The following is a 25,185-nucleotide window of genomic DNA, read 5'->3' as shown; positions in this document are numbered from 1 at the left end:
AGATAATAATAGCTACACCAAGCATACATCAGCTCAAAACTGAAACCATTGCTGCATTTGAACGTTGCCTGAGGATGTATACAGATCAACAGGACTGCTTGATCGCATGAGCGGCTCAGAGAACAGGCATGGCTTGTGTCCCGCAGCTGCTCTTGGCCACTTTGGACGAGCTTGTCGATGAAGAGCTGAAGACATTGCAGTGGCACCTATACAGTACTGTTCCCGGAAGTTCCAGACATATTCCTAAGGCTAAGGTCTATGGGGTGGACCGACTGGACACTGTCAATATTCTGGTGCAGACATATTGCCATGAAGAGGCTGTCACGGTCACGGTGGATATACTGACGAGGATGAAATTTAAACTGTTGGCTGAAACACTAAAGAACAAATACAACAATGAAGGTAAAACCTCTAGAGATAATGACAAATTCGACTGTTTTGTTAGTTTGTTAGACAAAATAGCTTTGCCTCTTAACACCAATTTCTTCTCTTTTTTTTCTTCCAAGTTCCAAGCGCTCAAGTTGGCAAAGGTAAAAAGATAACACCACACACACAGCCATGATGTCAAGTTCAAACTAATTTGTCCATGTAAAGAAACAAGTTTAAAGGTGGAGTCAGCGATTCTATTCTGGAGAATATTTGTTGTCAAAATCAAATTTTTGTAAAAAATTGGTGTATATCTCCTCACTTCCATACTACGGGTGTTAAAGAAATGCTGTATTAATACACAGCCTGGGCTCTAAACGGGCACGTAAAAGAAGGGGCTCTGACCGACCCAGCTAGCAGCAATGCTATCGATATACAGTTGGCTAAGCTACAGCTCAGTTTATACTGAGGCTTTGATAAGTATTCACCTTCAAAACCTATTTAAATATTGACCGCCTTATTGTCACACTTGCTATAGTACTACGACAAACACATGCTTCCTGTATTTTCATAGCGATAAGCCTATCAATACAATTTTTTTAGCTACGGTGCGCCCCCTTGGTTTACATAACGATTTACAAATCCTAGTCATCAATTAACACCAGATTTGTTTAAGCCCACACACAGTATGGACAGGTATGGGATCGTGAGGAGATTTTGGCTGATTTCGACAAAAAGTGATTTTGACAACGAAAGTACTCCAGAATCGCAGACTCCAACTTTAAAGACTGAACTGTTTTATTTATTCTCTGAACAGAAATCGACCACCATGCAATCAGAGACAAACTGAAATCCAAATTGAGGGAAAAGTACCAAAACATATATCAGGGGAATGCAGATGAAGGAAACACCATCTACCTGAACAAAATCTACACTGAGCTGCTTCTGATTGAAGGAGCATGTGGAGGATTAAACAACGAGCACAAGGTCAGACAACAGAGGTCTAATCAGGTGACAACAGAAGAAAACTCCATCAAAGCCAGTGACATTTTCAACCCCAAGCCCAACCAAGAGAAGTACGTCCGAAATGTGCTTACCCAGGGTATACCTGGAATGGGCAAAACTGTCTGTGCACAGAAGTTTACTCTGAGCTGGGCTGAAGGACAGGACAATGAAGACATCACCTTCCTCTTCCCACTTCCTTTCCGTGAACTGAATCCCAACATAGGCGAAAAGGACTACAGCCTGATGCAGCTGCTCCACCAGTTCTTCCCTGAGGTTAAACCTCTTGAGAGGCTTGGACCAGAATGCAAAGTCCTCTTCATCTTCGACGGCCTGGACGAGACACTCCTCCCCTTGAACTTCAAACACAACAAGGTCCTGAGGGATGAGACAGAGGCGGCCTCGCTTGATGTCCTGATCACAAACCTGATCACGGGAGATCTACTTGGTAACGGTCTCATATGGATCACATCTAGACCTGCGGCGGCTAGCCGGATTCCTCGAAAGCACGTCCACCAGTGGACAGAGGTGAAAGGTTTTGCTACTGAACAGCGGGAAGAATACTTTAGGAGGCATTTGTGTGATGATAACCACGCCACCAGGATCATCAACCATGTGAAGTCATCAAGAAGCCTCTACAACATGTGTCAGATACCAGTTTTTTGCTGGATCATGGTCACCGTAATGAAGAAAATGTTGCATGACAATGTGACAGGAAGCATCCCCAACACCCTGACCGAGATGTATGTGTATCTCCTTCTGTGTCAGACAGACAGGATGATGGAAGGGCACTACCCGATTGAAAGCGACAACGTTGTTCTAAAGCTAGCGGAGCTGGCCTTCCGTCAACTGGAAAAAGGCAAACTCATCTTCTATGAAGCTGACTTGAAAGAGTGCGGCATTGATGTCAAAGACGCGACCATCTACTCCGGGTTTTGCACAGAGGTCTTCGTGATGGAGGGCACAAGGAAGAGTAAAGTTTTCAGCTTTGTACACTTAACCATCCAGGAATTTCTGGCAGCTGTCTACGCCCGCCACTCCTACATCCATAGAAAGGTTAACGTTTTCTCTGGATATCTCAAAAGGATGTCTGCAAAATGGCTCCCCAAGTCTGTGTTCAGTTTTCACAGGACTGCCATTGAAAAAGCGTTGGAGAGTCCAGATGGCCACTGGGACCTCTTCCTTCGCTTTCTCCTGGGACTGTCGCTGAAGTCCAACCAGGAGCTCCTGGGTAGAGTACTGCATTTGGAAGAGGAAGGAGGAGAGGAGAATGTGACAAGAACCATTGAGTTTATCAAGGAGACGATCAGAGAGGAACCAGAGGCCAAGCTCAACCTTTTCCACTGTCTGAGCGAGCTCAGAGAGGAGTCTTGGGTGCAGGAGGTCCAGGGCCTTGTGAGTTCCGGACGGCTGTTGGCCAACAAGCTATCTCCGGTCCAGTGGTCCGCTCTCACTTTTGAACTGATGACATCCGAGGCAACAGAGGAGGAATTTGACTTGAAGAAGTACATAAGATCAGAAGAAGGGGTAGTGAAGCTGTTGAACGTTATAACTTCCTCCACCCGTGCTCTGTGAGTCAATCCACATAATGATATTGTTACTTTTGTTAGTTTAAACCTCCTTTACGAGGAACTTTTAAATGTTTATGAAACATTCAACTTTTTCCTGTGATGATTATAAAGGCCCCGTAACAGCAAATGAGACCATCATCGAAAACAGAACTATTTTTATTCAGTTAATATTAATGATTTTGCATAGGTCTGATTTCCTGGGAACTTTGTTCCCGCATTGTTACTAAGGTTTATTATTTGTCCAAAGGAGGTGCTAGAATCAACAAAAACTGAAAGTTCCTCGCAGCCACTTTAATTTGTTCTCAAAAAGTAATTTAATTTCTGTCTACTTCGGTCGCTAGTTTTGTACCTTGGCAAGAGCATTTTCTGTATGTATCGTTTTTTTCTAGGCTAAATTGCTGCAAGCTCACTGAGAACTGCTGTGAAGCTTTGGCATTTGCACTGAGCTCGACCTCCTCTCACCTGACAGAGCTGGACCTGAGTGACAACAACCTGAAAGATTCAGGGGTGAAGCTGCTTTCTGTTGGATTAGGTAGTCCACATTGTAAACTGAAGATTCTCAGGTCAGTAACAATTGTTCGCAGTCTTTTAGGAACCCAAATTGGATGTATTCAATTACTTACAACCCACTCACAACTTTTCAATTAAATTACCTTTCTATTTACCCTTTTTAGGTTGCATAAGTGTAAATTGGAAGGAGACTGCTGTGAAACCCTGGCTGTTTCTCTCTGCACGGAATCTACTCGATTAAGAGAACTTGACCTGAGTGCTAATGATCTCCGGGACGCAGGAGTGAAGGCTCTGTGTGTGGGACTGTGCAGCCAACACTGCAAACTAGAACGTGTTTGGTCAGATTTACTTCTTACTTAACACACTTTTAAATCACTATTTTGGACTTTTATCATATTTAATGTTTTGTTTGGGCTCAAATTCAGTCACATTTAATAGTTTAACACACATGAATGCCTTGTTTTTGGGGATTCTTTTTTGCAGGTTGAATCAGTGCAAGCTCAAAGAGAATTGCTGTGCACACTTGGCTGCAATTTTGAATTCAGGCACATCTGACCTGAAAACTCTTGACCTGAGCAACAACAGCCTAATGGATTCTGGTGTAGCTATGCTGGTAGCTGAACTGGGGAGTTCACACTGTAAGCTTGAAACCATAAGGTCAGTAGTTGTCCAAGTTAAACTCTTACAGTATTACCACTGTGGTAATCTCATGGTTTAAATGTAATGGCTTAAAAGAGTCAGTATTTCATCATAGTTCATTCAGCGCAAATGTCATCTTAAACTCACATAACATTTCCGTCTAGATAAACACACCACCACACATAGGCAGAAGTGATTATTGCGAAGGATTATTTCCACGTTTACTTGTTTTTGTTTTTTAAAGGCATAGTCATGCCTTTTAAAGGAGAGGCTTGAGAGAATTGATATTGGACTAACATTAATCTTGAGGACAGAAACACAATTCCAAATTAATGCTTGTGTTCTGAACTAAATGGGTTGCAACTGTTTGCAAACATTTTGCCAATTATAACTTTAAAAGATGATGCCAGTGTGATGTTCAGAGATTGTTGGGCTCTCTTGTGTGGGTTTAAGACCTTATTTAAAACATGTGTTTATTATCATTGTCACATTTGAATATTTTCTTCCACCTCTCAGGCTCAGCTGGTGTGGCCTTTCTCACAAATGCTGCAATCCCATTGGCTCAGCTCTCAGCTCTGACTCCACCCACCTCCGAGAGCTGGACCTGAGTGGCAACAACATGCAGGGTCCAGACATACAGTCTCTGTGGGCTGGACTGAGAAGTCCACACTGTAAACTGGTGACATTAAGGTCAGGTCACGCAAGTAAAGTTGACACAACAAACAATAAAGAAGTGGCTTATGTTTATGTTATGAACCTTAATTGCTAGTAGGTCATGACATTTTCACTGAAATAAATACATGTTCAAGTTTCAGGTCATTTTAATGTCACCTATTATACAAATACACATTTTCATGTGTTATTTTTTAATTAATATGGGTCCCATGTGTGTCTAGAAACCTGTGTTCAAAAACTTCCACCTCCATCAGTACCTCCACCTGTGATAAGCACACCCCCACATACCCCTGAATCTAACTGGCAGTTTGATTCAGGGCCAATCAGAGTTTTCCGAAAGGCTGGGCTTAAAGAGACAGGCTCTAAAACGAAGCGTTTTAGACAGAGGCTGAAAAGTGGATGTTAAGCAATGGCATTGGGAGAAATGAATAGGGTTTTGGGACACTTCACCATGAAGACAGTTTCTCGTAGAAAACTCAAATTACAATTTTGAACCTGAAAAGGAGCATTATATGTGACCTTTAAACTTTTTGGGGTATTATCTCTTACAGTAGAGTAACACATAACCCACTGGAAGTAAACATATTCCTACCTGCAGGTTAAACGAGTGCAGTCTCCAGAAATGCTGTGAAGATTTGGCCTCAGTCCTCAGCTCTGACACCTCTCTCCTGAAGGAGCTCAATCTGAGTGGGAACGACCTGCTGGACGCCGAAGTGAAGTTGCTCTCTGTTGGAATGGCAAGTCCAAACTGCAAACTGGAGACGTTGAGGTAAGTTGGCTTCACGTTTAAAGTAAGATAATATGTATTTCTCTAATCAACAAATATGTCAATTGAATAATAATATGAGCATATTAAATAGTATTGCCTCCACACAGGCTGTCTTTCTGCGGAGTCACAGAGAAAGGTTGCACTAATTTAGCTTCAGCATTGAGCTCCAACCCTTCTCATCTGAGGCAACTGGACCTCAGCTACAACTACCTGCAGGACGCTGGAGTGAAGCTGATCGCTGCTTATCGAGATGACCCTAACTGTAAACTGGAGAAATTAAGGTAAAACAACCAAACCAATCACAGCTCATGATTTAGTGTATTTGGTTATTCCCAGAGACTTTGTAGCCCTCAGTGGTTCATTGGTTTAAATGGCTCCTTCCGTTTGTTCTCTAGTCTCAACAATACAACTGACCTGTGACCTTGTGGCCTCTGTCAGTCTTGGGTAATATTTGTGATCACAATTCTTCTCATGGGTCTAGCATAAATTGAGGGAAAATGAATTTGTGTCTGGTGTCTGACGGTGTTGACACAAAGTAAGGAATGGCAAGGTAAAAAGCCCATTTTGATAAAAAGGATAAAAGCTGGGAGGTTGTATCAAAGTGTAGCTCAGTAGCTTATTATATGTTGGAAACATACATGTAATTTAATTTGCCTAAACATAGGGTTTGTATTTTTTCAACATTGCACCCTGTTTTGTCCCACTTCTCAAGAATCACTGAAGTATTAAAAAGGAAGTGAGAAATACTATTAGTATGCTGCATACAAAGGGTATTTCTGGGAATATGCAACATGTCTTGTTTAGAGTTTCATTTGATACTGAATTTCCCTTTATTGTTTGCACAAGGAGAGGCAACATATTCACATGGTCTACAGCTCATACAATCAAATTTAACATACTGTACATGCAGGCTATATTGTGGTTATAAAAGCAAAGTTTAAATGATTATCATAACGTGCCTGTTTGTGATTCATATTTGCATTTATATATTCCTTTCTACAGTGTGGATTATAATGCAGAGTGCTACTTGAAATCATCGCTAAAAAAATGTAAGTGATGTTTTCATATACATTTTTTAAATTTTCTCTTTCATTTTCACCAATAAGCAGCAACCACCAATGTGGGAAACGTAAACTCCCTCTTTAAATATATTGAATTAAAGAAATACTCCGTTTAATGAGCGTCAACAGGCTTATTGCACCACATTAAGCTTTTGTTTTGTTTTGAGGTTGTGCATATGTGCATGTGACATGCACACTGCCATGACTTCTTGCCTTTTCACTTGTAGGCTACACTGTTTCACTTGTTAGACAGGTTCTGTTATTCTGGCTTCTTACTTCCTTTTTCTCTCTTTTCTCATTGGTAAATAAATGGTAATCCACTTCCAAGAGCTTGCTTTCCTTATTTCTGTCTGTCTGTCATACTCTGAGTAAACACAGGTAAGTATTTGACTTCATCAAGGCTGGATTAACAAAGAAAGCTCTGGAACATCTGTGTGGCAAATTCGTGAAATCATTGAAAATGAGTTTGTTTATGCTAGATGTTCCACCAAAGCATGTTAAAACTGAAATGATTGATAATAGTAACTCAGGGCTCCTCTACAATATATACAGTATATGTGTGTGTGTGTGTGTGTGTGTGTGTGTGTGTGTGTGTGTGTATATATATTATATATATATTGTAGAAGAGCCCTGAGTAACTTGAATGATCATTGTTTTATAATAAAAATCAATAAAAAAAAACCTGTGTACATACAGATGCATGTGCACTGACACTGGACACGAACACAGCTGCAGGCTCTCTCTTCCTGTACGATGGTGGACAGCATGTGACGTGGGTCAGGGACAGACAGCAGTATCCCAACCACCCTGACAGGTTCGAGAGCGTCTCTCAGGTGCTGTGTCACCAAGGCCTCCGCCAGCGCCACTACTGGGAGCTGGAGTGGAGAGGGCGATGGGTGGATGTAGCTGTGGCCATGAGGGGGATCCGTCGGAGGGCCAGCTCTTACCTGTGTGGGTTTGGCTCCACGGACCAGTCCTGGTCTCTGTACTGCTCTGAGGATCACTACACAGCTCGGCACGACAACCAGCGTGTTGAAATACCCGCACCTGCATGGGGCTCCCACAGGGTGGCAGTGTATCTGGACTGGCCCGGTGGCACCCTGTCCTTCTACAGTGTCTCCTCCTCCTCTAGGACCCTCAACCACATTCACACGTTCAACAGCTGTACATTCACTGAGCCGCTCTACCCCGGCTTTGGAATGGAGGAGGATGACTGCTCTGTGGTTATTTGTGCTGTGGAGTGAGGCGGAATTGAAGAATTTTGAGTGCAGGTCAAATTGGGGGTGAAACAAACAATTGAAATTTAAAGGCACACTTTGTAGGACTTTCATTAAAACAAAGTATAAAGTCATACAAAAATAATCGTTCTCAATGATAGCTTATGCCCCACTAAAACTGGCATGTAAACAAAGGGTGTGTAAAATAAAGGGGGCCCACCGTAGCTATCTACATGCCAGTTTACATTGCCTAGGCTGTGTATAAACACCAGATTTCTTTTTCAGCGAACACATATGTAGCAGATGGTGAGGAGAAATTCACTCCTTTTGAAAGAAAATATTTTGACGACAAGCTTTCTCCAGAATTGCTGAGAAAAGCTGAAGACGCTTCCGTTTGCCTTCTTACTTTGTAACCTTGTGTGTGCTTGTTTTCATTATCTCTTCTAAGCTATTTCAATATATTCTTCTGTCCTATTTCTAATGTATTGTTATGCCCCTGTAAAGCACTTTGAATTGCCTACCGTCTGAATTGTGCTAATAAACTTGCCTTACCTTGCCTTGTTTTTGCAATACGAGGCAAAATATTCAAAGAAGCTTGTAATAGTTATTAATCTGTGGATTTCAAAGTTAAACATTTTCTATTCTTATCATTAGGCTTGCACAGTCTCTATCTCAGTGTAGGCCTTGGCCTATCAGTATTTGTACCAGGATTTAACAAGACAGCAGGCATTTCTTGTGTGACTCAGCCTTGGAATGTTGTTTGCCTCAGAGTTCCACCAAAATGGAGAGAAAAAAAGAGAAAAAAACTGGACATGTAGTGCAGCAGCAAAACATCCCAGCTGTGGGAGTTGATTGGTCATTTTGGTAAAAGAGCAAATTTCTTCAGAACTAGAGAAGGATAGATGACTGGGCCTATACTTGTTCAGACTCAGTCTTTGTTACCAGAAGTGACATCATGTACTGTTTACATGAGGGGAGGGAGGCGTGGCCGTTTGGTGTGTGGGAAAAGGTGCAGCTTCACCAGTGGAATTTGAGCTGTCATACAAGGTCTGTCCAACACACAGGTAAGACATGCTTGGCTGTTAAAGTCAGTATTGTACATATTATTGTAAATTGTTGTAATCAGAGCGATGTAATACTTAGCTCAGTATGTAAGGGTGGTGTGGAACTGAAGTTTAGTGTCTAGGCTTAGTCGTTTACTAGGCTTATGTGTAGTCCCATTGCCCATTTATTTGCCTTTCAAAGGCTTAAATGTGTAGCTTCTCTCAACTGTGAAGGCTGAACTTTGCAAAGAGTTGAGTTGTTCTGCGGTTTAGTTTTCTTTAAACATACATTGGAGTGACACTGTTGTGCCACTGTAGTGTACATTGAAAAGATTAGATTTCTCTTGAAAATGTTGTGATATATGTTTTGCATTATCGATTTACATGCCACTTTCAAACTTTGAAAAATCAGGTCAGAATGAAGAGTGTGGCTGCGTATTGCGGGCTCGTCTTGGCGTCATGTCTTTTGTGCTGCGCGGAGCAGGAGGTAAAATAAATCAAACATACATGAACCTTTCCTCCCCACTCCCATGACTTCTCTATCTATTTTATTTAATATGTCACAACAAAAAGAACAAGGCATGATATGGTTCCAGTTGATCATGTCTCACTGTGAAACTTTCTGTTGTATTTCTAGAAACAAAAAGCAGTTTCTCCTCAAGGTACGGTGTAGTTTTTCTTAACTTCTTCCTATCCTTTTTGAACATGAACTATATTATTTGAGTTATGTATTTGTTGCTTGGGATCCTGAGGATCCCATTTGTTTGTTTTTAATTTAATTATTTCCTTTTTTACAGCTCATTCGTTTTATTTTGTTTGTATTATTTTTTTAAACATGTTCAATAAAGACTTAAACTTAATGTTATTGTTGCTTACGGTATACTTTCAAATTTCCATAATGTATACAAAATATAGAAGGCACATGGCATACGTATGCAGAATCATCCTTGTTTTTTCCTCTTGTCAAACCTCAGGAACAGACTGCACTCAGATTAAGGCTCTTTCTCCACAAGCAGCCAGCGGGGTTTATGTGATCCAACCTCCCGGACTTAAGACCCCGTTAAAGGTATCATTGAATCATCACTGAATAAACAAACTTTACTCCCAGGAAAATTTGATCCCTGGAGCACTGTTTGAGGTTAGAAAGCTAACTGAAAATTTACTGTTTCACTGTTGTTGTTGTTGTTTACAGCAGCAGGGCCCACAGTTTTCTTTACATACATATTCTAGTCTTACATTTGGTTCCAAGCGTATCAAAAATGTTTAGTTTTGATTTATAACTCAAATTAATGAGGTCAAACTGTGCCATGTCCAGAGGTAACCCCTGATAGTCGACTATACGGCGTTTTGATCAAAGGAGCCCGATTCGACTGACCATCCCACAGTCGATATGTTTCAAAATGTGGTTAAGAAACAAGGATCATTCAATTCCTTCTATATGATGCTAATGCTTATGCTACATTTGTTTGATTTTACAATGGAACTGTTTTGTTTCTTCCAATATATCATACATCAACTATTGTGGTATACATTTCAGCCTATGAAACTTTAAAATAAGTTGCGATAAAATAAATTCTCATGCCAAGTCAAGAAGACAAACTGTAACAGGTTGTTTCTGCCACTTTTTCTGGTGTGGAAAAAAAATGGAGGCAAATGTCTCCAATGAGAATATGGATTAATGAGCAGAAGAAAAAAAACATGGTTGGGTTATTGGTCGACTATAGGCAAGATTCAACCCATCAGATATTCGACTATGTACATGCTTAGTCGGGGACACATGACATATTGCATGTTTTTGACACATTATTTAATCTTTTGTAAAGCCCTGTAGAACATGTCTCAGTGTTTGGACAGTGGGTTAAAAGTCTTATAGATGGTTTTCTTTACACTGATCTACCTGCTCAGGTATACTGTGAGATGAGGTCAGATGGAGGCTGGACGGTGTTTCAGAGACGCAGTGGGGGAGCGCTCTCCTTCGAAAGGAAATGGGCAGCGTATAAAAAAGGTTTCGGAAACCCGACACGTAAGTACTTAACTGCAGGGCGTTTTGTGTCTTCATGTTGTCTTTGTTGAGCTACATCTGTTTGTTGAGTTAAAAGTTGAAATGACTGACACAGCTTATTTAACCTTATTATTTGCCTTGAGGTCACAGAAAGCTAACATGCTTTTAATGGCTTTTGCAAAGCGTTTTGAATAAAGGCATCATCCAATGCTCTACATGTACTGAATAATGGATTAGTTCATTCATTCATTAAAGGTGGTGTCAGTGATTCTGGAGAACGGTGGTGGTCAATATCACTTTTGTGTCAAAATCAGATAATTTCGCCTCTTTATCCGCTATCTGTCTGTACTATATACAGGGTTCGTACAGATGCTTGAAAGTCTGGAAAATGCTTGATTTTCAATCGAGTGTTTTCAAGGTTTGAAATGTGCTTGAAATCTGAACACTGTGCCGGAAAATGCTGGATTTTCTCTTTATTGACCAGTGTCGTAATTCATCAAATTCTTTCATTTTTTTATTCTGTAAATTAAAAAAAAAATCTGTCGCAATGTTTTCTTCGCCGCCGTCTTGTATGCACGAGTGCAGTTGCTCCCGTGTTTTCTTTCCTGGGACACGCGCCACACCTGGCGATCGCTCCAGGAATTATCCAGAACCACGAGTCGCTGCTCATGGACCTATTGCTCCCGATACTTCCATATCAGATATCCGTTTCCATTTGGTTATGACGAGGCCCTAATAACCGACAGGCATAGGCTACTGTACGGTCTGCTTAAAGTACCTCCAGCTGTACACAATGGGGGAATCGGCACTTAGAGTTCCTGCCAAAGGTAAATCAGTTGAGAATTTTTTTTCGTTAAAACGTATCGGACTATGTCACTCTGGTTGACTGTTCAATCATGTTCTTCTTTGCAAGTTACACCAAATCCCGAGTTTGTATGTGTAATTGACTTGTTGATACAAATAAATAGCATGCTAAATTGATGCTCAACACCGTTAGCAATTAGCTGACCAGCTAGTTTTCAATAATGTATTGCTCCAAATTCATGTTGTTAGCTAGATAACGTAAGCTTGGGGGTTACTTCATTGTAACGTGATGTTACACTCATGCGAGGAAATTGAGACCTCCGCGAACGTTTGGAGACAGTTTAGAGACTCCCTCGCGACTGCAGTCTCCAACTTGTCGCAAACAGTCGCAGCCCAGTGAGATACGGGCATGAGTGCCGTGACTTCCTCTTTCTGAACGCGCATTAAGGTTATACTTTGATGTGCACTGTGCATTCGAAGCGTGAGGCGAGCCCCCTCCCTGCACCTTCTCTATGTGTGTTGATAGCGTGCCAAGTTTCCGCTGATAAGAATTGTGTCCCCGCCGGCCGGTGAGCGCGCAATCGCGCATGCATCAAACATATTAACGCTTCAATTTCACTCTAGTAAATTCAGAAGTTCTTTGGATCGTTTTGTACATTGTTTTTGGTACATTTGTTTGAAAATTAGGTTTGCAAAGTTATTAATGGCTCATCCGCCAATAAAAATGCTTTTATTCTTCTGTGTAATTAACTGTATCTTATGTATTGCACATTTATAGCACTTTTCATAACACAAATTAAGGTAGCATAGAGGAGGGAGCCTACTAAAATAAAATATCTGGGTTGGTCCCCAGATGTTTTTATTTTAGTAGGTTGGTTTGCATTGGTGTTGAACTGTTCCCTACTTGTTTTCTTCTTTGAATAAAGCCTAATGCTGCTAGTAAAATACCACCAGCCACTCAACCCTCAATAGTAGACATGATATAGAATAATTACCTTTATTACAGTTTAACCAAATGTTTTAACAATAGGCTACAGGAGATATTTGAAAGCACTACACATGCATTGTAGGCTATTCAATTAAATTTGTGTCAGCGGAACCGTGAATGTTCTCCTTTTTTTCATTAAAATGAATGCAGAAAAGGCACACATTGCTTCATAAAAATTCACCAGAATGCAGGAAATTAAGTGTTTAATGCTCAAAGATTTTTGGGGGGGACCCCCAGACCTCCACTTCTAATGTGTCCACACCCAATGTTTACTTAAAATTTGTCCTACGACTTTGCAATTCATGAATTAGTTTATTTTAATAAGATTTTTGATGTTTTATCACATTTTCCAATTGTCTTTATTTCTGATTTATTATAAACAATATGTAAACTTGCAGGACACTAGCAAAAATAATTGGCTGGGAGAGAGGACACTGCAGCAGCACTGATATAGAGTGACAATATGCTCCATCTCATGTGATATTGCTCAAGTATAGTCATGTTGTTATTAACCTGATAGATGGTCATTTTTGGCATATGAACTAAACTGATAAAGGTCTCCTTAGGGCCATACTGCAATTTGGTGATTGTCCATACACATTATATTATGAACACTCCCATTTTACAGATAAGGCAATGTATGAAATCATAAGCATTTATTTATATACTGTATATATTTAAAGCTTCGGCTTCCTTGAAAAAGTTGACATTGTATCTTGAAAGTGCTGGAAAAGTGCTTGAATTTTACTCTTAAAAAGCTGTACGAACCCTGTATATAAACTGAAATCTGGTGTGAATACACAGCTTAGGCTCTGTAAAGTGGTATGTAAGCAAAGAATATGTAAACAAAGGGGGCCAACCGTATAGCTAACAACATGCCAGTTTATAGAGCCTAGGCTGTGTATTATCGCTTTTTTGTCCAGCATACACACTACACCGACAGGTAGCAGATCAATTTAGTCAACAAGCGTAAACTGACTCCACCTTTAATTCAATTGGGCAAAGACATACCAGAAAAATCTAAATCCTATCCTTGTGTTCTGCGGATTCTCGTAGACGACCACTGGCTCGGTCTGAAGAAGGTTCTCTCTCTGACCAAGAACAAGACCAAGAAGTGGACCCTGAGAGTGGACCTGTGGGACCACGAAGGCTCCACTGCTTTCGCCCAGTACAATAACTTCAGATTGGGCAACGAGAAAGCGGCTTTCAAACTGCACGTCGGGACATACAGTGGAACTGCAGGTAATGCACGTGGATTATTTTGAACTTTTCTCCATATTACTTTCCTTATTATCATTATCAGATAATTGTGAAGTCTGAGAGCACACCACAAAGATGGAGGTTTTATCAAGTATTGTTGTTACGTTGTTAAATGTCTCATAGTATACACTTTTCGGTTCTATTATACACCATATCATATGGTCTTAGTGGTCCCTAATACGTTTTTCTTTAAAGCTCCCATATTATACACTTTTCGGTTCTATTATACACCATATTATATGGTCTTAGTGGTCCCTAATACGTTTTTCTTTAATTGTTTGCTGAAAAAAACTTTCAGATAATTTATTGTACTATGCTGATGTTCAGCTAATCTCACAATGGCCTATTTTTTAAAAAGAGCTGCAGCTCCCCTCATAAATATACAATCTTTGAGCTGCCCCCGCCCCCTGTCCGGAAGCGAAGCCAGATACGCCTTTCCCTCTGTCTGTTTGTAAACAATGATGACGTATTTGCTTGGCCCGTTAGCGCAGTTAGCCTTCCCATGAGAAGAATCAAGTCTAGTGCTAGTAACGCACTTTGAACAGTTTGACATGACCTATTCTTGTCTAGATGAAAGACTATGTTCATACAGATGCACTGACTTGCCGTTTCCAAGCTAATGGAAACGGCATGTTCACAATAAAAATGCTGCAAAAGATGGTGGCTACTGCGAAGCTAGCTCAGGAGCTACCGGCTAAAAATACCACTAAAATCAGTGAAAAAATGATCTTCAAAGTTGACTTCTACACTGTTAAGTTCCAATCCTTTGTCCTGTTAAAAACGAGGCATTTCCAGACTGGTGTGGGTAATAGAATTATGTTTTTATGAGCAAAAGCTGAATGCTTGTCCCAAAGCTAATAGCTATACACAAGTCAGGCAAAAATACCAATAAAAACATTTCTTTCAGTTTCACTGTTTGAAAAAACCCACAAGTAGCTTCCTATCCGTTGTGTTATTAAAAACGAGGCATAGACTGCTGTGGTTAAGATAAATTAGTGGAGTATGAGCAAAAGCATTCTGTGTTGGTGTATGTAACATTCAGGCTGTACTATGGGCATCTTGTCGCTTAGCGGGGAAAGCAACATGGCTGTCGCTCGGAAAATTTTCCAGAGGATCTCGGGGCCGTGGACCAATAAGAAATGGGGGGGTGGGGTTATCATAGACTACTGCACGGTGGAAGTTTCTGGCTACTAATGTGGGGGGGGAAGCATGGACATATAAAGAAAATATGGGGATGTGGCTGTGCCGACTATTACATAATAGTCGGCGAGAATTCTGACTGGAGGGGGGAGGGGTGGGGGTTTCAGAAAGGGGGAGAGTGAGAAAAGGAGAGATTGTTATTTTTTTAAAATATTTTGGCAGTCTCTAGGCACACCGTGAACCCATGGATATGTTGGAACATATTTAAAAAGTGCATTTAGCATAATATGTGACCTTTAATTGTTTGCTGAAAAAAACTTTCAGATCATTTATTGTACTATGCCTCTATACCCTGATTTTCAGCTAATCTCACGGTGGCCTATTTTTGAAACCGAGCTGCAGCTCCCCTCGTAAATATACAATCTACGCCCCTGTCCGGAAGCGAAGCCATATGCCTCGCCCTCTGTCTGTTTGTAAACAATGATGACATATTTGCTGTGCCTGTTAGCACAGTTAGGTTTAGCCTACCCGTGAGAAGAACCATGTCTAGTGCTAGTAACGCAGGAGCTCAGCCGCACTTTGAACAGTTTGACATGACCGATCCTTGTCTACATGAAAGACTATGTTCATACCGATGCACAAGCTAATGGAAACGGCATGTTCACAATAAAACTGCTGCAAAAGATGGTGGCTACTGCGAAGTTAGCTCGGGAGCTAGCTGCTAAAAATATTACTAAAATCAGTGAAAAAATTATCTTCAAAGTCAGACTTCTTACCTTCCAATACTTTGTCTTGCTAAAAACGAGGCATTGCCAGACTGCTGTGGGGAATAGAAATATGTTTTTATGAGCAGAAGCTGAATGCTTGTCCCGAAGCTAGCTCGGAAGCTAGCGGCTAAAAATATCACTAAAATCAGTGAAAACATTATCTTCAAAGTCAGACTTCTTCACTATTACCTTCCAATACTTTGTCTTGCTAAAACGAGGCATTTCCAGACTGGTGTGGGGAATAGAAATATGTTTTTATGAGCAAAAGCTGAATGCTTGTCCCAAAGCTAATAGCTATACACCAGTCAGGCAAAAATACCAATAAAAACATTTCTTTCAGTTTCACTGTTTGGAAAAAAGCACTAGTAGCTTCCTATCCGTTAATAGGCATTAATAGACTGCTGTGGTTAAGATAAATTAGTGGATTATGCAACATTCAGCATGCTTTGCTGTACTACAGGCATCTTGCCGCTTAGCAACAAGCAAACAACATGGGGGTGAAGGAATATTTTTCCAGAGGATCTCGGGCCGTGGACCAATAAGAAATAGGGGGGTGGGCTGCACAGTGGAAGCTTCTGGCTTTCCAGTTTAACGAGGAGAATTCTGACTGGAGTATATTGGGGGGAGGGGTGGAGGGTTTCAGAAAGGGGGAGAGTGAGAAAAGGAGAGAGATTTTTTTATATATATACTTTGGCAGTCTCTAGGCACACCGTAGACCCATAATTATGTTCAAAAACATCGCAAAAGTGCATTTGCGCAATATGGGACCTTTGTTGCTTCCCTTTTAAGATGTTTCCCTTGACTTTCATTTATCTGCTGACAACAGTGCCGTCTTTCTGTTTTGAGGCATAAAGCAATATGTAGAGCATTTTAGAGGATGGTCTCATTTGTAATGTGTCCATAAAAATGGTCTGTTGATCTACACTTGTTAAAATGCTTCATGCTACATGACAATGAGGCAGTGTAACGTTTGAAGGATGGAATGACATATTTTCCTCTTCCAATTTATTGCACTAACTAAAGGCTCATTTATGCTCCCATTTGGTGTGTAAATAGAGAAGTACATTTTTAGCTTTATAATCGTCACTGCCCTAATACTTCCATGTGTCCTGTATGTTGAAATGGACAGCGCCAATACAAGTTACTCAAATAGGAAGAAGAGTCAAACTGTGAAAAAAACTGAAGAAACAGCTTTAGTGATGTCAGCATAGTGATACAAAGAGTCAACACTGGAGGCTGTCTTGTAAACAGTGAGGACATTAATATCACAGCATGTCAAACAAACTAGTCTCGCACGGACCTCCACTTCCCTTTTGCTGCTGTCAGCCTGCCGCCTAGCTGACATTCAATTCCCATCTGATCTCTGCCCATGCTCTGTTGTAGTTGTCTGCCCCTAAGCAATACCTCCACCTGTGATAAGCACACCCCCAGATACACCCGAATCTAACCCAGCAGTTAGATTCAACCGGCAGTAAGATTCCGGGCCAATCAGAGCAGACTTTGCTTTTTGGGAGGCGGGGCTTAAAGAGACAGGCTCTAAAGTGGAGCGTTTCAGACAGAGGCTGAAAGAGGAGATTCATTTTTTTTCTAGTATAAACTCCTATAATAATTTTGAACCTCAAAAATTATTATTATATGAGATCTTTAAATGGTTTCAAACTTTGTCCAAAGGTGATGCCATCCGTGGCGCCTATGCAGGCATTGACCAGAATGGTTCTGGCTTCAGCACCAGCGACAGGGACAATGACGGCTGCAACCCGTGCATCTTCGGGGACATTGCTGAAATGGAATGCACCTCTTCAGAGGGTGGCGGTTGGTGGTACAGCCGCTGTGGCTCTGCCAGTCTGAACAGCGACTGGCATCCTTATGGTGATCACATTGGCTGGGCGTCAGGCGTCCACTGGTTAACATGGAAACCTCCCGCGCCTTACTCCTTGAAGGCCACCAGAATGATGATCAAGTCCATGTGAGACGATCCAACACACATTTATCTTCATGTAATGCTGCTTTTATTATTTTGGTATACCAAGACTGAGTGCATATTCCAAAACAGACTTTATTAATGCAAATCAGTTTTAAACACTGGTTTATTTGACACTTTGAGTTTTGTTTTACCTTTGAGATTAATTTTTTCTATTTTCATTTCATGCACCACAGTCTGCATATGGTGTTTAGTCTGTTAAGACCAAGCAGTATTAGCACTAACAGTTACAATGTGTTTCTGTATGAATAAGAAGTAGAATAAAATGTAATATGATACATATTCATTAAATGGTTTGGTTTACACAACCAGTTCTGTTGACTTTGAATTACTTTTAAAACACACTGTGTGTTTAACAGTTACAACTATTATATAAATACTTTGATACAAATAAGTCCCATTTCATATTTGGTCTTTACATACATTTCTTTATCTTAATTGTATACATAAGATAGTACCAAAAAGTGCAAGACTTTCCATCAAAAGAGAGTGCAGAATTAGAACCCAGTTAACATTTAATTCAATATTCATAATTCTGTTGACAACAGTGTCTTGTCAACAGTATCTTGTCAAGTGTTTCACACATCTACTATGATGATGGTAGAGTGCTGTATTAAACGTTAATCTGGATTTTGCCATAGTTGGTCAATTGGGTTGAGATCTGGTGACTGTGCAGGACATAGTATATAATTCAGATCAATTTCATACTCATCAAACCATTAGGAGAGCCCTCATACCCTACGGATGGAGAAATTGTCATCGTAGAAGAGGTAGTCATTTTCAACATATAAACTCCGTGTGCGTGCTTGAATCCCCACTCCTCTCCCCGTACATACAAACATCTAGCCGCCCTTTGTAGGGCATATGTAGGACAAGAGAACGTCAATCATATTCTTAATGATTGGAGGTTGTGGGTGGAGATTGTGTGGCAGGTGGTGGGCCAGGCTCATCTCCCAGGCGTCCACCAGACGAACATTCAGATCTTTGAACATGGCTCTGAGCACCTTGTCACGCTGCAGTGAGTACCAGTCACTGTTGGTTAGCGACTCGTAAAGTGTCAGAGCTTTGGGGTTGGCGGTCCGTATGACGACCAGCGTGCCCGGAGCCCTGTCCAGCAGCCGCACCACAGCCCTGCGGATGACCTGCAATCGATGGATGTAAACCTCGATGGGGTAAGTGCTGAAGTGAGACCAGATGCCAACAATGACAACAGTGTTGGTACCTCCGATTAGTCCATCTAGTTCATTTGCAATATAACGCAGATCACTGACCGGGATGCTGGCAAAACGGATAGGAGGACCATGGCAGCGATAAGTCACCATGATGTTGTTTGCATAGTCAAAGGCCATGAAAGGTCCACCTTGCTTCAGGCTGTGCAGGTTGAATTCCTTAAGATCTAAAAGTATTGCAGAGAGAACAGATTAACGGATCAGTTAAAATGAATTAAATCAACTTGTTGACAGAAACCTTTATGAGTTACCTACCTGGTACTGTTGCTAAGAGGTGTTCAAACCACTGCCTGACGGTGGAGTCTCCATAAAGATGTACCACCTTGCCTTTCAGACATTGACTAATAGAAGAAGAAGTGTTGAAGTGGTGAATCGTGGGGCCCCCTAGTGTCCGCCACACACCCTGGTAGTAATAGCCAGAGTGTCCAGACTTCCCACTACTGGTCTTCATCTCTGGTTGACCTGAGAGGAATTAAACGGATACGGATTATTTGTAAGATACTAATAGCCAACAACACCAGAGAAGACCAAAAGCTAAGGTCTCTCCCAAAACTGTCCATGGTACTCAGCCCCCAAGAATGTGAATGTCACGAATAAATATGAATTTTTAATAAAACAAATAGACGGTTGGTTTTGGTCTTACCATAAGATTTGTTGACAGTAAGATAAACAAAGAATACCGTTAGCCTCATAGTTTTGCTATTGTGTCTGTTTTTAAAAAGGGATCTTTATTTTATATCAACTTTATTGGACTTTCAATATAGGCCTACCAACCTCATCTACCTCACCTGGTGTAGTATGAATGGCCTTCAAAAAAATAAAAAATAAACATGCTGCCAATGAGGACGTGAGAGCAGCACCTCTTTTTGGTGGTAAACGTGGCTAGTGTAACGGCTAGCTGCTAAAAGTGGCAACATAAAAAATATGTCATTTAAAATATATTTTTCTTGGTCTGTTTTATTTTCGTCTGTAAATTAGGTTTACAAATTATTATTATTATTATAGACCGTGGTGGCATTAATAAAAGAGGTGCTTTACCTTTTTTTTTAGGCAACACAGTAACATTGGCAGCTCCTGAAGCCCGAATGGAAACTTTCATGTTGATACCACTGGAGAGAAGCCCACATGACAGCTTGAAAATGGTGATAACATGTGAGTGTCATGTTTAATTCAGTTTAGTTTATTAGTTTATTTGTCAGGGACCATGTACAAAGTAACATTAATTTCACATAAAAAAGATGCATTGTACCAGATTATAGCAGTTTGCTAATTTCCATCTGCAGTCCCTGTGCAGGTCAACACAGAATTAAAGTCAACTTGTGTGATTAGGACTGACTATTTTGATTTGTAATATCTAAGGCTCTAAACACCTTTAGGATTAACACTCTAAGTACATACAGTATTTATTACAACATGCCAGTCCTGTCTGCTTCCTCACCTCTTAAAGAGCTTCTCCTCCATTGCAGTGATGTTTTGGTTGAATCCCCCTCTGGAGTGGTTGATCCTAGCATCACAGCTCAGCTTCTTTGGCTTATAGCAGAACCAAGACTCGCCTGTATAGAGGTCGGTGAAGTTGCATAGGGGCTGCTGGGTTGAGCGCAGGCAGTAGTTACAGGTTGTAATTTGAGAGAGTAAGTTTGATCGGAAGAGGCTCTGGAAGTAAATCCTGTCTGGCTGCTCGCTGGTCAGCCTGCGCAGCACTGCGACAGCCTCACTGGGGTGAACCAGCGTCACCTGAAAGAATAGACATTGTCTCAAGTCCAGTCATATCAGTAAAGGCAAATGAAAGGAATACTACTTGAATCTGCACACTTTGTTTCAGGCCTAAATCAGATATTGAAGAATTGACCATTCACTTGAATCATTCCCCTTGAACAGAAATTATCCAATCATAGTTTAGCAACCGTAACTAAGCACAGATGGTCTGTCAAGCGTTGGATTTGTAAATTGTGTGCATTGGGTTGTAGTTAGAGAGATACTTTGCACTTGAAAGTATTTAGAGAGTGGTCTATTGATTCAAAAATCAAAGAGGGAAAGCAGTTTGTTGTAACATTATCTGTGCATTTTAGCATAAATGTTTAAACAGGATATTACTTTGGTCTGAAACTGCAGTCCCATTGTCTCTCAGAAAAACAAAAGATTTGTCTAGTGGAAGAATACATCTGCCTCCATCATCTTGCCTGGCGAGACCAGCCTGATCTTGGGAGGTTCACATTCCTTTCTCTCCCGCAAAACAGTCTGGACCTTCGCCCATTCAAAAAAGACTGGTTTGACCACTACATGAACCAATCAGAGGCTGCCCTTCACCAATGGATGGAAATTGAGGAGGGCCCAGAATGACTGGTGGCTACTACTTACGCAGGGCATTTCTATTTTCATTATTTTATGTATTGAAACCATAGATAGTATAATAAAGATTGAAACTAGATACATGTTTCAATTATTTTTAGTTTTACTCCTTATGTGGATCAACATGTCTATAAGAGTCTATAACATTTGACGCTTGAAGGCTACATCTCAACGCTCGTGTTATTCATTGAGGGGGTTTGGTTGGCTGTATACTTTTGGTTAGACAACAACATTACGAGGACAGCAAAATCAATGTGAAGCTTTCAAAAGCAGGCTTGTCTCGCTAGACTATCTGTTATCATTACAAACTGCACATGTGCTATGCAAGTAAATATGCGTAGGTGCAGTACCTAAGGGGTGCAGGGCTTAAATGCATGGATTGAAGTTGAACGCTTGCAGTGGGGGAGAACGGGGTAAGTAGGCACACTTTTTACTCTACTGAGAATTGCTCATCACCTAAAAATCTTTCGATAGTCATTCCTACATTACATTGAAGCTTAAACTGTTGGCTTGAAATGTGTACCCCTCACTTTTTCTATCTTATTGTAATAAAGAAGAAATTAATCATCAAAGACACCCTTACACATTGTGACAATCAACCCCATCAAGGGGTCGGTTGTCATACACTATGGGGTTGTTTGTCACAATGTTATCTTAATGGGAATAATCTTGAAAAGAAGGAAAGAAAGTAGAACTAAATTTGAAAATGCAATTGCATTGTCAAGTTGACAAATAGGCCTATATAACTTAATGTAGCCTTGGCAGCTTGTCTAGTTTGGGATGCACTGGGTTGTTTTGATTTTGTTGCCCTTTTTTCCTTTGCATGCTAGCTGCCTTTTCCTGCTCTATTCTTTCCTTCTCTGTGGTGTCAGTGAGGATACAGCTTGACAATTTATTTCGTTATTGGGTTCCTTTTCTGGCTGTAGCCTTTGGATCACTTGTGACAACCAACCCCCCCAAAAATGTGACGACCAACCCCAACTTGAATTTTTTGCTAGCATCAAGGCCAACAACCATCTGACAACTTGCTAACCACAATCTAAACTATAGTTTACCCTTCACACTTTTTATGGGTAACAAGTGTTTTGTTATAAACCCATTCTGTAAAAGCCTAGAAGAAAAATACTGAGGAGCTAAATATTTTCAATTTGACATGAAAAACACAAACAGTCCTCTCACCTCAAATTCAGCATGTAGGTGACCTCTTATCCCAATTCTGGATATTTACATACCAAAATTTCACAGACAGCGCCTTCTGGTTCCGAGATATAACGATTGTGACAACCAACCCGTGTGACAAATTACCCCGTTCTCCCCTACAATAACATGTAACATGATGTTTTTTTTTATCAATCACCTCGACCTGTGCACTTCCTTCCCATAGTAAAGGGAACACCGCGGAGTAGGAGCCATTGAGATGATCGACTACTTGCCCCGCCACGCCCGCCTCAAGCGATGGGTTATACAAACGGGCGAGTAAGAAGTCTCCCCCGTACTTCTTGCGAAGGCCCTGGAAGTTGTACAGTTTGATGGTAACCTTCAGCTGATCCCCTGTGTGCCACTGCCTCCCTCCCTTCTGTGGTAGAATGGTAAAGGTGCTGTGAGCCGGATCGCTGGTCTGCTCCAGGGAGGGAGGATGTGGCGACGAGCGGGGACTTTCAGGCCAAGCAATGGACTCTAGTAGGAGGAGTTCCTCTGCAGCGTCCATAGAAGACAGTGGCTGGAAAGTGCAGGATCCTGGTGGCATTTCAGGGTGAGAGGGAGCCATTTTGAACTTCACATCATGCTGAAACAGACAGAGGGGATCGAGAGTGAAATGGCCATCAAAAAAGTGTTCCGAAAGAAAATTCAACAAATGCAACAAAAGCGCAAAGGAAGGGCGCCCTTAGCTCAGTTGGTAGGGCGTCCCCCCCATGGGCCTCGGCCAGCAGCGGACCCGGGTTCGATTGCAGCCCGCGGTCGTTCTCTGTATGTCACTCCCCTCTCTGCTCCATTTCAACTCTGTCTCTACACTACCAATAAAGCATAAAAATGCCAAAAAAATATCTTAATAACCCAGTGCAGAAAGATGGCGCTAAAGGAAAGTAGATGTTTTAGAAAGAGTTTTAAAAAGGTGCAGTCAGTGATTTTGGAGAATGCTTGTTGTCAAAATCAGTGTTTGTCCAAATCAGTAAATATCTCCTCAAGATCTGCTTGTGTTTGTGTGTGCGCGGAAAAAAACTAAATAAACAAAAAACTACTACACTATAGGCTGTGTTGATACACAGCCAGCCTATAGCTCTGTACTTGGGTATGTCAACAAAAGGGCAACCCACTGTAGCAACAATGCTATCCATAAGCTACTGATTGGCTTATACTATGGACTTGATAAGTATTTGGCTTCACTTATTTCAATTTTGGCCAGCTTGTTGTCACACGTGCTACAGTAGAAACACACGCTACCTGTACTTTCAGTGCATTAAATCTTAGCGTGTATTGATAGCGTTGTTGCTAGCTACAGGGGGTTGCTCCGCACCCCTTTTGTTTACATACTAGTTTTCAGAGCTAGGCTTTGTCTTAACATTGGATTTTTATCAGCACATAAACACAGTAGGGGAGAGTGGCCTAAGTTGTGCAACTTTTCACTCAAAGTGACTTTAAAGTAAGGCCTTGACAGTAAAGTCTCCAACTCAAATATATACATATATTTCAGGGTGTTGTGCATCCCTGGCAATAAAAACTTTGGATCTGGAATAAAGTGTTGAAGAAATATAGCTTTCGGAAAAAAAGTTGTCTTGATGCACAACTGATGCCCCCGGTGTGGTGTGAGTTGTGCGGTTGGAGAGAATACCATGGGGTGAATTGTGCCATTGCTATATATCTCATAAACTGTAATGCAAGACAAATCCATTAGACAATTACTTATTTAAGGTTTATTTAAAGTAAATAGTTGACAAAGATTGAAGGACAATTTTCTTAAACAAGACCTAGCAGATCTAATGGTTTTACCTGCAAAGCTCACAATGACAAAGTCACCATCATCATCTTTCTGGCCATCTGAACTCTCATCAGTGGTGTCGTTAAGTGGAATTGAGATGTCACTCTCTTCTGAGCTACTGTAGACAATCACTTTATTTTGGTGACCAGCGTATACAGCCATGCCACTGGCACAACTCTCAGAAATGTACTTTGCACTAGTTGCTCCGTGCTTGTGGAACCAACTGCCACCTGACAAATGTGATTCCCCTACATTTCTGCCTTTAAATCAAGGCTCAAACCCCATATGTGCACCCTGGTGTTTCCTCCCCATTAACTATCTTACCTCTGCACTACTATCTGTGTTTATGTGGATGTATGGGCTTTACGTCTTTTATTTTGGTTATTGTTATTTTACCTTCATTGTTTACCTACTGAATGCACTATGTACAGCACTTTGGACAGTGCAAACTGTCATAAATGTGCTTTTATAAATACATTTTACTTACTTACTTACTTATAACTCACCCAGGCCCTTTGACATCCCCAGAATTTTGGATAATAAGCATGATGCAGCAGTTTAGGGCTGACATCGTGCTAACTGTATAGACTCAAAATGTAGCATACCAAAGCACTAAAACATGTGTCAAATGTTTTCAAACTTGTCTATAATTGTTCAGACACAATAATCAAAAAACCTTGATCATGGAAATTTTACTTTGAAAGGCAAAACACAGTTTTTTTTTAGCTTAAATGTGCTTATATCTTATTCCTTGTGTCTCCCTTCTTTACAGGATGAGTCAAATGGATGGCTCTTCTTAAATATGTGGTCACATTTCCAATTTCTTCCATGGTTT

At 40.9% G+C, this 25,185-nt stretch overlaps 3 protein-coding genes across 5 annotated transcripts in view; 2 read left to right on the top strand and 1 right to left on the bottom strand.

Annotated features, from left to right (window-relative positions):
- Positions 1-128: 128 nt before the first annotated feature.
- Positions 129-7,837, top strand: LOC307268433 (NACHT, LRR and PYD domains-containing protein 3-like; the record flags this gene model as incomplete). Its single annotated transcript, XM_080051064.1, is given in 11 exon segments — positions 129-402; positions 1,184-2,939; positions 3,329-3,502; positions 3,614-3,787; positions 3,933-4,106; positions 4,605-4,778; positions 5,315-5,336; positions 5,339-5,532; positions 5,640-5,813; positions 6,535-6,581; positions 7,290-7,837. Coding segments are annotated over 11 exon segments (3,711 nt in total).
- Positions 7,838-8,804: 967 nt separating this feature from the next.
- Positions 8,805-18,103, top strand: LOC307268415 (angiopoietin-4-like). The gene is made up of 7 exons (XM_080051036.1): positions 8,805-8,874; positions 9,266-9,340; positions 9,491-9,515; positions 9,828-9,919; positions 10,759-10,876; positions 13,704-13,889; positions 17,486-18,103. The coding sequence occupies exons 2-7, from the start codon at positions 9,272-9,274 to the stop codon at positions 17,782-17,784; spliced, it is 789 nt and encodes a 262-aa protein (XP_079907162.1). The 5' UTR covers positions 8,805-8,874; positions 9,266-9,271; the 3' UTR covers positions 17,785-18,103.
- A 136-nt stretch (positions 18,104-18,239) lies between these two features.
- LOC307268413 (NXPE family member 3-like) overlaps positions 18,240-25,185 on the bottom strand; it is a 30,038-nt gene continuing 23,092 nt past the window's right edge. For all 3 annotated transcript variants that reach the window (XM_080051033.1, XM_080051032.1, XM_080051034.1), the window contains 5 exons: positions 22,731-23,159; positions 20,463-20,758; positions 20,063-20,133; positions 19,280-19,486; positions 18,240-19,191 (listed from right to left, as the gene is read on the bottom strand). In XM_080051033.1, the coding sequence (XP_079907159.1) occupies positions 18,638-19,191; positions 19,280-19,486; positions 20,063-20,133; positions 20,463-20,758; positions 22,731-23,159 (1,557 nt within the window). In that variant the 3' untranslated portion in view covers positions 18,240-18,637. The remainder of the gene's footprint in view (positions 19,192-19,279; positions 19,487-20,062; positions 20,134-20,462; positions 20,759-22,730; positions 23,160-25,185) is intronic.

Source organism: Ammodytes marinus, assembly GCF_949987685.1.
Source record: "Ammodytes marinus genome assembly, chromosome: 22".
Lineage (NCBI taxonomy): Eukaryota > Metazoa > Chordata > Actinopteri > Uranoscopiformes > Ammodytidae > Ammodytes > Ammodytes marinus.
This window is presented reverse-complemented; position numbering and strand designations above follow the sequence as displayed.